The 18,182-nt window shown below is 37.5% G+C and overlaps 2 protein-coding genes across 2 annotated transcripts in view; one reads left to right on the forward strand and one right to left on the reverse strand.

Moving 5' to 3' along the window:
• Positions 1 to 18,182, forward strand: part of LOC110044127 (uncharacterized) — a 41,487-nt gene that overhangs the window by 21,984 nt on the left and 1,321 nt on the right. The window contains exons 9-12 of the mRNA XM_089289878.1: positions 14,419 to 14,509; positions 14,602 to 14,640; positions 16,849 to 16,955; positions 18,002 to 18,120. Coding sequence (XP_089146004.1) covers positions 14,419 to 14,509; positions 14,602 to 14,640; positions 16,849 to 16,955; positions 18,002 to 18,120 — 356 coding nt within the window. The remainder of the gene's footprint in view (positions 1 to 14,418; positions 14,510 to 14,601; positions 14,641 to 16,848; positions 16,956 to 18,001; positions 18,121 to 18,182) is intronic.
• LOC110059684 (uncharacterized) lies at positions 5,251 to 7,873 on the reverse strand. Its single transcript, XM_020766410.2, has 3 exons — positions 7,725 to 7,873; positions 6,661 to 6,814; positions 5,251 to 6,021 (listed from the first exon to the last, which is right to left on the reverse strand). The coding sequence occupies exons 1-3, from the start codon at positions 7,807 to 7,809 to the stop codon at positions 5,526 to 5,528; spliced, it is 735 nt and encodes a 244-aa protein (XP_020622069.1). The 5' UTR covers positions 7,810 to 7,873; the 3' UTR covers positions 5,251 to 5,525.

Consider the following 18,182-nt stretch of genomic DNA (forward strand, 5'->3'; position numbering starts at 1 on the left):
TACGACAGCAATACTTGCCGACACAAGCTCTGCTACTGCTCTTTTTAGGCTATTAGATGATTTCAAGATTGTCTCTGGCTTACAGATTAATTGTTTCAAAACGGAAGCTATGTGGATAGGTTCTTCAAGGAACTGCAAAGCACAGCCTTTTGGGATTAAATGGCCTAACGAACCGATAAAGGCTCTAGGAATTTATTACACGTATGATCAAAAATTGCTTATTGAAAAGAATTTCATAGAAAGATTAGACAGTATTAAAAACCTGACTAGAATTTGGTCCTCAAGAGGTCTTTCTATTTATGGCAAAATTACACTTATCAAATCTCTATTAATCCCGAAATTTGTTTATGTGTCATCTTTAATACCTACCCCACAAGAATTTGTAAGTCAGTTAAACCAGTTATTATTTCAATTCTTATGGAATGGTCCTGATAAAGTCACACGTAGATCGGCGATAAATGAACACTCCAACGGAGGATTAAAGATGATTGATTTTGATAGCATGATAATATCGCTTCGATTGGCATGGCTAAAACGAATAGTTAGCTCAAATGATGGCACCTGGAAAAGGTATCTGACATATCACCTAGAACGCTTTGGCGGCCTTTTCTTTTTTCATTGCAACTATGATGTTAGCATCCTTCCACTGAATATTTCTCTATTCTATCTAGAATTACTGCAGTGGTGGTCAGAATTTAGAGATATGTTCTGTGCAGAAAAAAACTGGCGTTATATTCTTTGGAATAACAAACAAATACTCATTAATAATAAAACAGTTTATTATAAAAGCTATTTCGAGGCTGGTGTAGTTCATATCAGCGATCTATCCTTTGATTTAAATAACAAAAATTCCTTTTCCCTAGTTTCTAACAGGATTTCGAAAACTAATTTTTTAGTTTGGGCTGGTCTTTGACACTCCATTCCTTCCATTTTAAAAAATAGTACTCACAAATCAACAACAGGTGAACTTTCTCTAAAAATTGACGAAAGTATATTTGATGTGACAAAGAAGAAATCTAAAGACTATTATACTTTACTTGTAAGCAGAAAGGCTCTTTTTCCAACTATTGTAAACAAGCTGCAAAATGAATTTCATTTTACACTCGAGGAAGTTAAACAAAGTTTTACGATCCCGCATAGTGTTGCTCTTGAAGCATATGTTAAGGCATTTCAATACAAAATTCTTAACTCCATTCTTTACACTAATGCTAAACTTTACAAAATTGGCTTTAAAATGAACGACTCTTGCTCATTTTGTTCATCTGAACCAGAAACGCTATATCACTTCCTGTATCTCTGTCCTTACTCGATAGATTTCTGGCGTGACTTCGAAGTATTCTGGCACCAACTTTTAAAGGAAAACATTCGACTTTCGTTGCAAGATGTTTTAGTTGGAATGATACCACAAAACTCCCCTTCTGCTAAGCTGCTAAACTATCTAATTATAATTGGGAAATTGTACTTATGGGATTGTAGAAGAAGTCAAATTCTTCCAAATATATATGGATTTAACAAGAAAATTGCTGTAAAATATGAAACGGAAAAATATATAAGTCTGCATAGTAAAAAAACACAGAATTTCTTTGAAGCTAAATGGATAGTGTCGCCTCTTGTAAAAGCTTAATTATTGAAAGGCGTTAATAGGCATTCACTTTCTGTATGTTGACCTATGTAACACTAATTAATATGTTATTTACATTATATTTTGTAAATATTTAGTTATAGTTTGTTGGAATTTTTTTTTTTTTGGTTACCGTCTCTTGTTAGTGATATTGGTGTTTTTAGTGTTGTAATAACATTAATTGTAGTAGTATTATTAGTACTAATTAGTTGTATTATATTATTAGTATTAGTAATATTAGTTGTTATTATAATTATGTAGGTAAGTAACTAATTTGCTGTATTAATATCAATTTGTTTCAATAAAGGAAAAAAAATAATAATAAAATAATAATAATAGTAATAATAATAATAATAATCCTCAAAATCTATATGAACAATCATTAGGATAAATTAATCATTAAATGCACAGAGGCCTTAGTCTTAAACGACTCCAAAGAACTATTTTCGACTATGTCTTTACGGAGGCTATTCCAAGATCTAATAGTTCTAGGAAAAAAAAGAATAAAACTAAACATGTTTGGTAGCCTCGTGTTGGAATTTGAAATTATGACTTGAATGGGCAACAGCTCCACTACAACTATCAGGACATGAATAACTATTTACATCAATATCAACAAGTCCATAACACGTCTTCTACATTAAGGGGCGTTTTTAGTTGGATTACTGAATTCGTGTAAACTCTGCAGGATCAGAGAGCCTCATTTTCAGTGTGAGTATCGCGTGGTGTTTCAATCAGTTAAAAACATAACACACTGACTTGAGCTTTTTTCAAATCTTTACTCTGTGAACACTGTGCTTGTGAAATCACAAGTGCATGTTGAAAATCAAGAGAGATAAACAATAACAACCACAGCAGCAGCAGCAGCAGCAACAGCATAAATGTTAGGGGATCGTGTTTTTACTTTACTCCATCCTTGACAGATAAAGTGAACCATTCTACCCGAATTGATCCTTTTAGAAAAGCTACGGAATCTGTTAAACTAGACTTGCCACAAGTCCACCTCATGAGTTTCAGGGTAGAATAGTTTTTTTAGAACGCGAAGCTGCGGTGTGAAGGCAGCGAAGCGGCCGAGCGCTCGACGACTTTTCTGAAAGTCTACTGTCAAACAAAACTCACTACTAACTTGTTGATCTCTTTTTTGGTAACTAGTCTATCAACTCTAGATGTCTTAGGGTTCTGCACTATTCTATCAACGGTCATGAGACATCGTTTGGGGGTGGGGGGGGGGGGGGGCTTTGACGCTATCCTGGAAAAATGTTAAAATGTTCTAGTTTGATAGTGGTCAATACGCTTTGCTACAGCTAGATAGTTCACAGGCATACCACGTATACTGAAAGAAACTAATATATCAACTAAACATATGATCTAGGCTTAAAAATCCCAACTGGCAGGAGGCAGACCAGTTGACTATTTACAAGCATGACCGAAGAGTTGAACTAGGGTCTACCGAGAAACAACTCCAGCTAAGTAGTCAGAGCGGGTCTTGAACCCGCGACCTCCGGATTGCAAGTCCGGCGCCCTAACCACTCGGGCAAGCTGTTTCTCCGAAGTAGCTGAAACACACTGACAGCTAGCAATCATTTACTTCTTTATACATGTACTTTGTAATAGTTAATAGCAAATCAGTATTACTACAACTGGTCTTGATAATATTTATCAGGATTCTTATCTTCTAATTTTTTTCCTCTTGCTGAAATTATCTGAAATGGACAATACAGCAGGTGCTATCTTTGTCCGGTGCTATTTTTTTATTCACCGAGAAGTATATAGCACAAAGTTGACCCTGTATCTGTATTTAACCTCAATATTTATCGGCCTAGTTATCTGACAGATATTCAGCTCTTCATCTTTGAACGAATATTTGTGCATATTGGAGGGTATGGCCACAGCTGAACCAAAACGTAACCAGTGATCAGGCCCTCCCTTCGCCTTTGTGGCTTGTTGACTTCCCTTTCTTCACTTTTCCCTTCCCTTTTCTTCTCCTGGTGTTTCTCTCCTAGATCAAGGAATGAAAGCCTTAACGCGCATTAACCAAAATGCACATTGAAGCATAGTTAGTACTAACTATGATTGAAGGAACCCCTTATTTGAATCAGACTGTCGCTTTCTTTTTGGAAGGCCAATATCTTGTGCTGCACAACAACATGGGTATTTCCTTTTATCTACCCCTTTCATTCCTTTTCTTGAGAAAGAAATCAATATATTCACAATTATGCGGTAATCTATTTATTGTTGGATTGACAAAGTTGTCATTTTGTGCGGGTTTTGAAGCATCACGGTCTTCATCAAACGTGTTTACTCCTGGTGTTGCGTGAATCTCAGATATTTTAATAAGTGTAAAGTTCTTGAGATAAGATGAACTTCATATCGCCCTAGTAAACACTCTCGTTCTGTTCAACAAACATCTCCAAAAATATCCCATAGTTACTCATTTTCAGTTGGCTGCAAGCTAGTATAGGTTGTTATGCAATTTCATGAATCATCGCTAATTTACTTACTATCTCAGAAATGTCAGTATTTCGTGATAAATATTACACCCTCTATAAATAAACGCACCATACGATGTAATAGAAACTGTTTCCTAAAACAGATCCTTGTGCTACACTCTGTCTTGAGTAATATACTCCCTCATAGGTCGAGCTTGTCATAGGTCGAACAAAGTTTAAAAGGACACAGGGCCGTAGCCAGTATGAGGCAAACCGAGGCACTTGCCTCAGTCATTTGTCTCGTTTTTGTTTTTCTTTTTGAAGGGGTAAAGTAAAATACTGTTAAATACCTAGGAAGAGAATTTAACCATGGACACTGCCTCAGTCATCATTTTTTCTGGCTACACCCCTGGAACACGTAGCTATTTATTAGCTGGTAGTGATAAAAGTTAATTAACCGCCGTAAAGAGTTAGTGAAGCTGACGTTTCGAGCGTTAGCCATTCGTCAGAACAAGACCCTGAGAACGAATTGCCGTTGTTCACGTAAAGAAATAAGATGCAAACCTCAAAACAAGGGTTTTGAGCCCATGTAGCATGGCCAGACTAAGAAACTTGGCTAGCCACTGCAACTGGTGGTCGATGTAAGGTGGTTCAGGGCATTGTTAGGTCTTCTAAATAGGTAACGAGACTGAGCACCAGTAGATACTCGAACATCTGGCTGTGGTGCCATCTTGACCGTAACGACCACTGGAAAGAAAATAGGGCTTTGTAGACGAGACTCTCTCTAACAGTGAGGCCCACAGCGATCAAATTAGTGTGGGTTGCTCGTACTTTAACTGTTGCTGCCCATTCAAAAGCTCTTTTACAAACCTGGAAAAGGGGAACGCTGTTCAATGTATTCTTTAAATTATTTTCAAGTCTTTAAATCTGGCGTGAGATTTGTTTCTGAAGGCCGGATTCTCTCGGATCTTTTATGACAAAATGACAGCTATAATATGTTTCTCCATAACAATAGTTATTGTGAGCTAGTTTGTATGACTGGCATTGAAGATTACGTGCAGGGAGACCAGTTTATCCACCGCGGGCAGGGTAACCCACCACTCATCTTGTTTTTAAAAAGAGTTCATTTGGTGAAGGGTTAAGAACAGATGTGAAGGAAGAAACTCGGCAGAGAGAGGATCAACCACAACACTGAATAAATGCCAGGAGATCGTATCTTTATTTTACTTAGTCTATGTTACATCGAGGTAGCTATTCAATTCTATTAATTCTTTGAACATGGCTGCATTTATCGAGCAGCAAAACTATCGGCCTTACATTGGAAGAAAGTAAACAAGACTGAAGCGAGAAAGGATCAAGCTTACAATATTTTGTCACGGTTATGTAAAAAAAGGTAAATAATATATCGTGCTACATGAGTGGCAACCTGAAGTGTGATGCTTGCACGTTTCGTTACAGGTCTCTTTTTCGTCTGCTTAATATCTCGTGCTACATATGTGGCAGCCTGAAGTGTGATGCTTGCTCAACGAGTGCTTATGAACTTCATGGCAAAAGTGGTCTCTCCTATTAGGGTGATCCCACAGATCCATTCCAATTCTGATGGCATTCTGATCCTTCGGGTCGTCAATCCCACCTTTCTGAACCCGGTGGGCAGCAAACTGCAGAAGCAGGCGTTGAAAGGCAGCAGCACGACCAACGTAGCCGTAATGGATGTTTCCTGGTACGTCATGGAATACGCATTGGTTGCAGAGGGTCACTGTTTTCGGGCATCGATGTGGGCACGATCCTCGATGGAATGTCTGAGTGTTTTTGAAATCCCATGGTCTTCCGTCACCAACAAGTTTTGCAAATTCCCGAAGACACCAAGGCCATATCCAACTCCCGGCCCAGCTGCCACAACGTTTGATTACATGATGGTCCTTGTTATGGTTCATCTGGTGAACAAGCCAGTGAGTGACGTCTGGTCCACACCTGGCATGGAAGAGTGATTCTTTTGCATTTACGGGTTAGTTTTCTAGTACTGTGTTCAAATGTAAGTGTTTGTGGATGGATAGGTGCATGGATGGACGGACGTATGGATGTATATTGGGTGGGTGGGTATATGTGAGGATGTCTCCATCTGTGTCCGTGTCTACCTAGTCATTCATGCCCAAAAATTAACAGGTCAGACTGGAAAACTGTTGCATATGTCATGGTCCCTTCTACCAATTCTTTACTTTGACAGTCTTAAAGATCTCAAAGGCATTCATAGAAATTGCGGAGATATTTCCAAGGTTTACCAAAGATTCTTAAACTCTTCCAAGAATGTCTCAATTACAAGCGTAGGCAATAAAAAGGTGCTACACCGCAATATCCTACTCCAAGGCCTTGCTTAATGAACATGTTTGTTACCTAGCCATGATTACTGTGGTCAACAGTAGTTTGTTAAGGTCCAAATGTGGTATATACGCTCCGGTTTTGAACAAAGATGAAAACTGACATCGATGATAAAAAAAAAGTTTTCAAAGATCTATTTATAACCTTAAAAAACACTTGTGTGGTCCAACATGAGGGGTTTTCCAGCATGCCACTATTTTATGACATGATTAGTGATGGAGTTTTCGACGTTACCTCTTGGACGATCGGCTCCCTCGTGCTCTTCCACTGACTCTCTGTTGTTGCCTGTAGTTTCCTACTTCTACGTCGGTATCCCCATCTTGCCCATCGGCCATATCCTGGTCCTTGTTTGGATCTTCCAGCCGAAATGTGTTGAGCTCCTGAACGCCTAAAAAGCCACACGTGGAATTAAACAGTTCAAGACGGGCTCCTTGCCAGATGGGAGGGATTCGGCAGTTAGATGTAGAACATGGGGTTGGAGAATAACTAAGTAGGAGCACGAGCGAATAAAGGGTCAGAAAGTTAATCACACATATTGGCCTTATTCTCAAAGGTTTACCCGTCGAGTTATTTTTGGGTAGATGTTTTCGATGAGAATGAAAATGCGTGTAAAGCCTCTTGGGCTGTCCACGTGAGTAACGTGAATTTTTGTCAGGCTTTAATTATACAACTGCGATGATCAATCGTGTCTTCATTCGAGTCACTCTATTGCCCATTTGTAGACCCTCCTGGGTTTTCTGAAATCGGAATTCGTCCAAGAAAAACATTGAGAGAGATTGCCCATGGAATAAGGCTTAATATGGGGGATTAACTGAGTTAACTTTCATCCTCTCTTGGTGGGTGTGAACCAACCATGACGACCCGAGGGCTGCAAAGGAGACTTAAAGCTGACCCAATTTACCTTTTCAATCTGATAAACTCCATATTGACAGTTTAATTTAACTTCTTGAGTAGAGGCAGAAATTCACACTCTGTTTCGTATTACTTTGTCTTTTCCAAGCACTGGGCAAGTCCAATCTCGCATAAAAATATTCAATGTAAACGCAAAAAAACATAGATATAGAATTAGGAACATTTTCCGAACGTTGAATAATTCAGCAATTTTTTGAGATACTGTTCTGTTTTCTTGTACAGTTTTTCAGCAACTTTCTGTGGTGTTGTAAATTGTTTTCCTTACGACTTAATCAGATGAAAAAAAAAAATCATTAAAAACCATTATCTTACTAAAGAAAGTAAAGGTTACTTTCCTATCTTTCGTTGCTTGTGTTTTGTTACCTAGAGGTTGTAAATTTCAATACCTTCTTCTGAAGAACTTAGCTTGCTTCCCCACGAAGCAAGAAGCATCACTAGAAGCAAAGATGCCAACGATATCTTTGACGCCATTCTGACACTAGCTCTCTGTACCAGGTAGTGGAAACTCACTGGAGAAATGACGAGTATCTGTTTCTTTATATACGCTTTGTGATAGTTCCTCTTAAACCAGTATTGTTAAAGGTTATCGTGGTAATATTTATCGTTCTTTATGATATCGGAGTTGTTATATTGCTGCTATAACTGGTTATATACTTGATATTTATGGAAATAGTTATCTTACAGATAATGGCTTGTTGCGCTGAAACGAATATGAGTGCATGTCATTCTGTGATTAGGCGCCCTTTCCTCTTTGTCACACATATTGACCCCAACCTTTTCCTTTCTTTTTTGCCACGTTTTCTGCACCCTTGATATGCAAAATGAATATGGAAACGCATACACTTTATTGTGGGGACAGATCTGTTTATTTGGATCAGGCCGACACTATACCGTTTCAAACAGTTATAACTTTTGCAAGGATAAAGTAGAAAAACGTTCACTAGAAGACGCGAAATTACGACCTTGAGGATGGTTTCGCGCTGCTCATCAACGAATATAGACAAACCATTCCGTGAACTTATTTTGTGAGAAATGCCCTTATCTGATAAACTACCCCAAAATAGTTATTTGTGATAAACACACCATATCTAATCTAATGGAAGTCCCCTCCAAAAATAGACCCAAATATAGATGACAAAACAGTTCAATCATATTTAATGCCGTTCCGTGAACTTATTTTGTGAGAAATGCCCTTATCTGATAAACTACCTTAAAATAGGTATTTGTGATAAACACACCATATCTAATCTAATGGAAGTCCCCTCCAAAAATAGACCAAAATATAGATCACAAAAAAGTTCAATCATATTTAATGCCAACTTTCATTGTAAAAATACATATCAGAAGTTAAAGGTGTAACTCATAGAGAGTGGTTGTTTACCACTTACACGGAGAAACCGGCGCGTCGACGTTTTGCGCAAATGGTAAGCAAAAATGCCTGATGGTAAGTTCCTTTTAGGCTGGTCATGTACCATTTACTGAAAAAAAACGATACACCGAAAGAGACTAAGACGAGTTCGACCTGATCATAATTTCAAGATGGCGGCGAAATTGCAAATGGTAAGCACATTTTCCATTCCGATATTTCGGTTGGAAATTTTGGACTACCTTTCAAGACGTTTCGTTTATTTCAAAAATTTTCGGGTCGGTCGAGCCAAAATTGCCTTACCATTTACATTCTGACCGAAATTTCTGGAATTTTTGGGTAGATGGTGAAAAACCAGATTTTCTTGATGTATATAATATCATCTACTCATTGGGCTATTTTAAGCCGCGAAATATTTATCTTTGATAGCTGGTTGCTGTAGCCTCTTAATCTAGCCTTGTAATATTATTCTTAAAATAAATGTCTCCGCCGCAAAATTCAAAAGCAATGAAAGATATAAGGTATAATGTTTAGAGTATTTTTTGATTTATATAGGACCAGTTGTACGACCACTTGTTGTTTCTAAATTTTTGAGACATTCTCCCAAACCTAGCATTTTTCTTAAAAAGACTTCAGAAGCCTTAAAAGATTCACCCCTCCTCACTCGTCTTTCCAAGAGCATTGCTTTTAGGTTTGAAGATAATCCCAAATCTACAATAAAGGGGAGGAAGACATGGAGGAGACGAAGTAACCATCTTTGAAGTGTACCCTTTCTCTGATAATCTTCACAAACTCTCATTATTCGTTCTTACTGTTCGAACCCAGTTATTCTTGTGTCTTCTTCACGGACTTGAATTTTAGGAAGTTGAATAAGCCCCTGCAAGGTTTTTCTGTTCCACGTGTGGTCCAGACGAACTGGATGGTTTTGATAGCACACATAAGCAAGGTATTACATCATATGCATCTTCCTAGAGTCATTGTCGGCCATGTCCTGGTCCATATTCAGGCCATCCTGCTGGTAACTTTTTAAAAAACATAGGCACGCAAGGCGTGCAAGAGTTATTTTTTTTTGTGAACTATAAGTCTCGGAGATAGGCACATTCATGGAACTGTTTACAGTAATGATTTGGTTGATTTGACAAGTTTTTTTGGTTGCGATGTACAGCAAGAGAGAAACTGGGAGTTTATGATGTACATAAGATGTTACATCGGTAATGGTAAGATAACTAAATAGTAAGCCATAAAATGTTTGACTGAACAAACTACAGTAATCTGACACGTCTCCAGATTAATGTGGAGACCATCTTATTTTCTAACAGGCAATTTTATTCGTTCTTTGATACAACCCACACTGTGATTGGTCTGACACGCGCACATGCATAACTCCCTCACTCACCGATCACGTAGCCCTTCCCCCCCGGGGGGGGGAACTCCCTTATATGGGCTATATAGGTCTGTGCGGCCCCGAAGGGTATGGTTTTTCAGCCGTTTTGGTCATAAATAGGGTATCGATTTTAGCTGATTTTGGCCATTTTGGTCATAAATAGGGTACGGTTTTTGCACTCTAGCCTTGATATGGGTATGCTTTAAGAAGAAGCCACTTTTTCATCATTATCGAAAAGAAAATCAACAAAAGCCCTTCACAAATTTATACGTCTACGGTAATTTAACATTGGTTTGAACTAGGGAGCTAATTATAACGCAGTTCTGAAACAGGGTTTTGATTTGAGGGTCAGGTCGTAAATAGGGTTTCGAATTTTTGGTCAGGTCATAAATAGGGTAAGGAATATCGCAGATTTTGGTCATAAATAGGGTAAGGGTTTTGGGAAGCGGGCCGCACACCCCCGACCAATTTTTCTGGGAGTACCCCCTCGGGAGCCCTTCCAGCCCCCAAGAGGAATTTTTGCTCAAAAATACTCAAGTTAAGAGAACTTTTCGCATTTTATACGAGTAGTAAGTTTACTCTTTTTACACAACACAACGCAACAACACTACTTCACCGAAAATTTAAAGAAAGAGAAAAAGACCTCTCTGGCACGTTGAAAGTCTGATTTAATTAAATTGCACTTTAACTTGGTGCCACACAGTCTTCAAAGAACATTTGAACAGTTTTCATACTTTTTACCTTTAAAAATATCGGACTGAAAAGAATGTCATAAAATGCTCATCAAATAAAAATATTAAACTGCTACTGCAGAGACGTACAAACACTCTAGAAAGGAAAGCTTCTTTTTTATTTAATATCCTGGGAACAATAGCCGATAACTTGTAAGCTCTAATTGAATTTACTCCCATATGAAAAACAAAAGTGTCGAGTTACCATTTGTAACTAAAAATAGCAAACATCTCGTGGGAACAAGTGGCGACGATTCGTCAGCTCTAATTGAATTTACTACCTTGTGAAAAACAAGAGTGTCAAATTACCCATTGTAACTAAAAAATAAAAATATCTCGTCATATTTGCATACAATAAGAACAAAACAATCGTTACCTGCACTTACTATTGTAAACGTTAGAGCTGCTTCAAATCTAAATAGTCTCGTCTCCTCTAAAACATGTCCTAAGAACTAAAAGCGACGATTCGTGACCTCTAATTGAATTAACTCCTTGTGAAAAACAAAAGTATCAAGTTACCCTTTGTAATTAAAAATAAAAATATCTCGTGCCATTTGCCTACTACTCATGAACTGCTTCAAAACTCAAGACTCATCTCGTTCATAACTAGCCACCATTTCACTGAAAATTATGCACTCTAAAACAGCCCAATGTACGTATGTAACCGTCACACTCTCCTCCAAACCGGACTAAAAATCACAAACCGACAACATACACGTCACTCTTTATTTTTCAATTACCAAAGTCCTTGTGTTTATACTTACCTTGTGTTTCTCACGTACCATTTACCTTTACAACAAGAAATTTGATTGGCTGTTCATAGTAGATCCAATCTGATTGGTGTGACATACATACATCTCTCACTCACTCACTCACCCATTGACCCGTCCATAACATACCCGACGCGCCGACTAAGAGGTATTTTTTTTACAAAAAAATAACTCAATGAGTTCGTCCAGACTCTTTTCATGTGTACCTCTCCTGCGGACTGGCTTGTTTGTTTTAAAGCAATGTAAGTTGTGTTAGAAAAATAACTCACATTGACTAAATTTGGTTGTCGTCTTTCACCGGTCTTGAAGTACTCAACCGTTCCGCTGCTTTCCTTCGTATTCTCCGGTGGGGCAGAGCTCGACCACTGACAGAACTGTTTGGAAGTCTCGTTTCAGTCGCGCGGACACTGGGAATGAGATTGACGGTCGCATGCCGAGAATCCGAACGTTGATGGCCGATTGGGCCTCAAAGATTGAACCTATTCACAAGTCAACTACACAGAAAGAGGAGTATTTATCTCCCTTGAATTGTGGCGAGATAATAGAGAGGAGGCGTGGGTTTTTAGTGGATTCTTTTCTTCCTCCCAGTACGTTGACAGAAGCAATAGAAGGTGTAAGACCCGTGAGGTTCTCAATATTTGATGCAGTTTCATAAAAGGGAACGAAAAACTAATTTTCCCTCGAAATTTCCGTACGATACAAACTCTTAAAAAGCTTTTAAAAATCATTTTGATAAGTGAAATGGTGACTTGGATAAATTACTCAGAAAATTACTTTGCTGGTTTACAAAATGGCATTTTTGCGAATCCACCGGTTCTGAGTGTAAGCTTGTATTGTACTTTTTTCTGACAAAAGGGAATGAAAATTGACGCACAACCTTATCGAAATTTTATGGAATTAAAGGTTTGGTGGTGCCTTTAATTTTCCGGAACTTTTCCAGTTAACTTATATTAATGTTATCTTACCCAAAGTGAAACAACATCTGTTTTTCTTATTTTACTTTTTTGTCCTATTTTACCTTTTCTGTCCTACTTTACTTTTCTTGTCCTATTTTACGTTTTTGCCATGTTTTACGTTTTTGTCTTAACGTTTTTTGTCATGTTTTACGTTTCTGACCTATTTTACGTCTGTTCGACTGTCCTATTTTATGTTTTGTTTCACGTTTTTTGCCATGTTTTACGTTTTATGTCCTATTTTACGTTTTTTGGACATGTTTTATGTTTTCGTCCTTTTTGCGTTTTTTGTCCTGTTTTTCATTTTCTGTCCTATTTTTCATTCTTTGTCCTATTTCATGTTTTTTGTCCCATTTTACGCGTTTTTGATAGCACACATAAGCAAGGTATTACATCATATGCATCTTCCTAGAGCCATTGTCAGCCATGTCCTGGTCCATATTCAGGCCATCCTGCCGGTAACTTTTATTCCATCTGGGTAACTTCTGAGCAACAGAAAAGTTGTAAATTATTCTAAATTAAGAGATTACATTGCATTCCTTAAAAGACAGAAGAAGCTCAGAGTCATACATAGGGAAGTTAATCCCAGTAACTCTCTCAATATTAACTCATATTTATAACATTTGCAGCCAAACTACAGTTGACAGTTTACATGATGCAAAATATGAGGGTGTTAAGTCATTCACATTCAAAATATTAATTGACATTCCAGATCAATACTTTGTTTCACAAAGTTAACAGTTCACTTTCATGTCAGACTTGAAAGGGATCTCAGAAGCATTTGTGTAAACAAAGTTTTAAACAACACTGGATTTTATGCGTTATTATTAAGTGCTGTCCTAAATACCCTGAATATTTTGAACTTTTCATAGCTTTACAACTACAGGTCCACTTTGACTTCTAGCTGCCATTACTATGTAATCTACATATCTATTAAATAAAGATGTATGTATGTTTATGTTAATGAAATTTCTGTATGTCTCATGTCTGGCTTCCTAATTACTCAAAATAGACTTTGCCTAACAACTTGATTGACATCCTCTTCCTCACAAATTCCACTGTCAGCTTGGCATGATACCACTAAATCATTTAGCCAGGTGTCACCAAATCACTTATTAAGGTAATTCCTCTGAAATAAAAGTGACAATAGATTTTTGTTCAAACTTTGTCCACTGAATATTTATCATATGATAACTTCAATTTTGAAATAAAAAAGGGGGGTGCCCATGCCCATTAAGGAGCAGTGAGGCATTGAAGATGCCCCATTTTGGCATTATTTAATGCTTATTATAAGAACGCATTCCCAGTAATTGTAACATCTTTGTGAGTCCGCAATCATAAGAACATGCATTAAACAACAGTCAATACATTGTGTCGGACGCAAATAAGTGTTTTAAGTTTGATTCAGACAGAAAGCTAAATCCTTGGTTAAAAATTTGAACCAAATTTCTAGACGTGGTTACCGACTGCCAAATAGAAAAGACCACCGTGTATCTGCTATTTTTCTTATTCAATTTTCAGCAATAGAAATTAGATCAGTCTTCTCGCGCAAAGCTTATGATAAGTTGATTACAATGAGTGGAAAAAAAATTGGGGTGCCCATGCTCGTTGGTGAGCTAGAGCCATTTTTCAACTGACAGAGCTCAATATCAAGGCAAATCTGTCATGTTTTCAATGTGCGCGTGCACGAGTGCGCGCTAATGACGCCATAAATTATGCGCAGTAAGGATGCGCAATACAAATGTGAGGAATGACCTTAAATGACATCAACCAAGCAATAGTTAGCCAGATGCACTTAAGTAAAGAATGAGTTGATGTTAAATCACTGTGATGCTGTCCATAATAGTACGGTAAAATTCTCTGTAATTTCTTTTAGGAATCACAGAACATGCCAGCTTTTACAGTCCATTAGTCTTCATGCAATGGATTTTGGCCATTTATCTTGTCTTAAAGCATTCACTGAAAGGGTAAGACTAGTTGACTTTGAAGTTTGCCTTGTAAAGGGTTAACGTAACACAGATTCACTCCAAGATACTTCATTGGCTGTTTTATTTTTCAGGGATTCCTGTTCCTAATGATGGCTAGTAAATCAGGAAAGGTATATGACATAAATTAAACTGATCTACAAATTACATTCAAGTACAACTATTCCCACAAGGTTGAATAAGTGGGTGGATTTTTTGATTAATATTATCAGTGATCAGAGTTACATGCCTTAAGGCGGTATATCTTAAATTTCTGATACTAACCGTGCATCTCTGGCTACTCAGATATTCTAGGATACACTGTACTGGAAATTATGTCTATACTAGTAATAGTTATCACTATCACTACCCCCGCTTTCTTTTATTTTTGCTGATTGAAAACAATAATTTTGAGCATTTTTGTATGGACTAAAAAAATTTTTTTTTTTTTGTAAACTATATCACTCATACTGTTCCAGTAACTTAGGCATCTTACCATGAATATGATCCAAACAATCAACTAAGTTAACTAAACTGGCACATTCTGTTTAACTCATTCTATCACATGATATTCTTTACATAATACTCTCACAAAGTATTTACAGCGGAGCAGTTTACCACATCTCATTAGAAAGGACACAAAAAGTACTCTCTGGAAAAAAAAAATTAGGTTGCCTTCATGGAAACTAATATTTCTTTTACAAATATTTCACTCAGTGGAACTTTATAGGGAAAAAAAGGTTAAAAAAATTATAGCGAAACAAAAAATTAAGTCAAACTACTCTGCTGTTCCAATTTGATGCTGAAACAAACCTTTTGTCTTGATATACAAGCAAACATATCTCGAAAGCAGAATGGAAGTCGAGTTTTTTCCGAGACATAAACAGAAGTATAGCGTTACAGTCACCATATATGCAAATTAGAGTCAAGCTTTTTGACCTCAACGAAAACGCTGCAAAACATTTACATTCACATTTGGATCCCTGCAGAGTCACCCAGCCCACAGAAGAGCTCTACGCCACATAGGAGTACTCAATGTAAATACGCTATCCGAATAAACGAGATGCCAAAGGTAAAACTGGCAATCGGAAGGGTCTTTAGCTATTTAGTGGCAATTGAACCACACTGACATCGAATTTCTTGTATACTTCAGAATTTCTTACAATACCTTCCGAGTTGTTTTTCTCCCAAAATCCATCTTCAGGATCTTTGAAATTGTTTTCAATTTGTCCTAGATGAGAATCTCGGCCATTTCGAAGCAAATTTATTTGATTGCGCTAAAATCGTCATGCAGGCCATATTGTAATTGGAGTGTATTTTTGACCTTGAAATGCTGCTCAAAGATGGCGAAATGCAAACTTGTGGTTGGGAGACCTTGAAATACTGCTCAAAGATGGTGAAACGTGAACTCGTGGTTACAAGAACCTTGAAATGCTACTAGAAGATGGCGACCCAAGACCACCGTGTGTGCCTAGTTTAGTAAAATCGAGAAAACTTCCCATACTACCAACACATTTCTTACATTTTGAAATTCCTTGTATGTTTACACGCAGGGACTTCTAGGGTGCCTCCTCGGGTTTTGGCCTCTGGGCCAAAGCCCTGTGGGCCAAAGCCCTGTGGGGGCAATAATCATGACATAATCAAGACAGTGCATCATTTAATAAACCCCTGGATAAACACAGATGGACCATGTGTCCTAAAGGAATCTGTGGTTGATTGACCCTCGATAGACACTCAATCAACATCTCGATTGACACTCTATTAACAGCTTGGTCAACACTAGATCGACATCTTGGTCGACAGTCAGTCAAGAGTCGACTAACTTTCGCAGACATGCCACCAAGTGTTGATTGATTCATACGAGTCAGTCGACACTCGGCCAACTATCAAACATTGATCAAGTGTCAATTGAGTGTCAGTCAAGATGTCAATCAAGTGTTCGTCTAGTGTTGACCAAGTATCGATCAAGATGTCATTCAAGATGTTGATCAAGTGTCAGTCAAGAATATTGATTGACACTCTATCATGGATGCCTTTAGTACACATGATCCACACAGATAGTAATTGCTGAGAGCAGTTGTGTGGCCAGAAAGTCCCATGCACTTTTGTTGTAGAGAAACATATATGTAGAGAGTTTGGCCATAAAGCTGGTGATAGACAGGCTTGTGAGAGTTAAAAAGAATATTTTAAAATTTTTCAAATACAATCCTGGAGAACCCCTACTCACACTTGGAACATCTTTTAACTTTGCATATCTATTTAATGTACCATATAAAGACTTAACTTTGTTTCCACAATGTAGATTGTTTAGTACTGAACTGTTGTATGCATGTCCTTTTCAGGAAATTGTTTCTGGAGGAGACACAAATACTGGTGCTTGTTTGTTATTTGCCTTGAATCCCAAAACCTCAAAAATGATATGTTTGGAATACTTTAACCTAGAACAAAGGTAATATTAATTTAAAGATAATTAAGAAAACTGTATTTATTTAGAAATAGTCTTTGTTTTAATTTTTATTATGGGTTGTGTCATCCTATGCATAGTCTGGTGATATATTTATACCTAATCATACCTTTTTCATATGCTTCAGTGACATATTAGGTGAGTTTGGTTAAGATGTAGTTCATATTTTGGCAAGATGTAGTAGAGGCAAAATACCCATGGCAAGACCCAATGAGCACAAATAAGTCGCTTAAGCATGCGAGAAAGATACATGTACAATTAGATATTTCCCATACCCAGACTTGGTGAGAATTCTGGAGGATTTTTTTATTTATGGTAATCCGTCAGGTATTCCAGTTATGTGGGGCACAAGAGGAGTTTAGTTTTGGAAGGAAAGTTTTGACATATTTTACCCCCCCCCCCCCCCCCCCGCCCCCTCCCACCACCCAAAAAAATAAAACAAATGAAACAAAACAAAAACTCTTAATATTTAATTGCGAGTCTTCTATTGTTTTCAAATCACGCCCACAATGGCAATACATTATCAAGTGAAAGTCAACATGCAAAGGAAACACAAGGAAATACTCAGATAAATTTTTTGCCATGTTGATGAGAAAAATATTTGGGCAAAGATCCTAAAAAGACTGTGCTACGTTAGAGCTGCTTAGATAATCAAGAAGTAAGCTTGGTAGCACAATCTTTCAAACAAAAGGAGAGTGAAGCAGTCTGCAGGACTTACTCTTTCAGATTTATATCTGTTAGTTCTGTAAATACCTTAAATACGCTGTTAATTAAGTAAAGGAACTTGAATTGTAAGCAATAGTAAGCAGTAGTAAGGAGACATGTGAGGGTCTTGAAAAAGTTAGGACAGAAAAGATAAGGTAAGCTTCAGGCAAGGCACTAAAATATACCTCAAATCAGATTTGAAACCCAAAAATGGCTTTGCATACCCCTATCATTGTTAAGGCGTGGCACGTGAGTTCCTCCTTGGGTTATTTGTTTCATTTTACCGTGTATAATAATTTATTGTCTACCGTTTTCTTTCTTTTCAGTCTGAACACACTAGGTACAAATGGTCAATATATTGCTGCGGGACATCAGGCAAAGGGCAAAGTGAACATTTGGAACATAACCAACAATCAGAGACATTCTACTCTTCAAGTGTTCCAAGGTAATACCTTACTGTCATCACAGGCCTATCTTAGTTCTCTTATGGACATTTCCACCATATGA

Source organism: Orbicella faveolata, unplaced genomic scaffold, assembly GCF_042242905.1.
Source record: "Orbicella faveolata isolate gen_17 unplaced genomic scaffold, um_ofav_v1 contig_2, whole genome shotgun sequence".
In the NCBI taxonomy this organism is placed as follows: Eukaryota; Metazoa; Cnidaria; class Anthozoa; order Scleractinia; family Merulinidae; genus Orbicella; species Orbicella faveolata.

Coding starts and splice junctions, on each gene's coding strand:
- LOC110059684 (XM_020766410.2), bottom strand. CDS start 7,809: ATGGCGTCAAAGATATCGTTGGCATCTTTGCTTCTAGTGATGCTTCTT. Junction 6,815..7,724: donor GCTAAGTTCTTCAGAAGAAG/GTATTGAAATTT, acceptor GTGGCTTTTTAG/GCGTTCAGGAGCTCAACACA. Junction 6,022..6,660: donor GGGAGCCGATCGTCCAAGAG/GTAACGTCGAAA, acceptor CTTCCATGCCAG/GTGTGGACCAGACGTCACTC.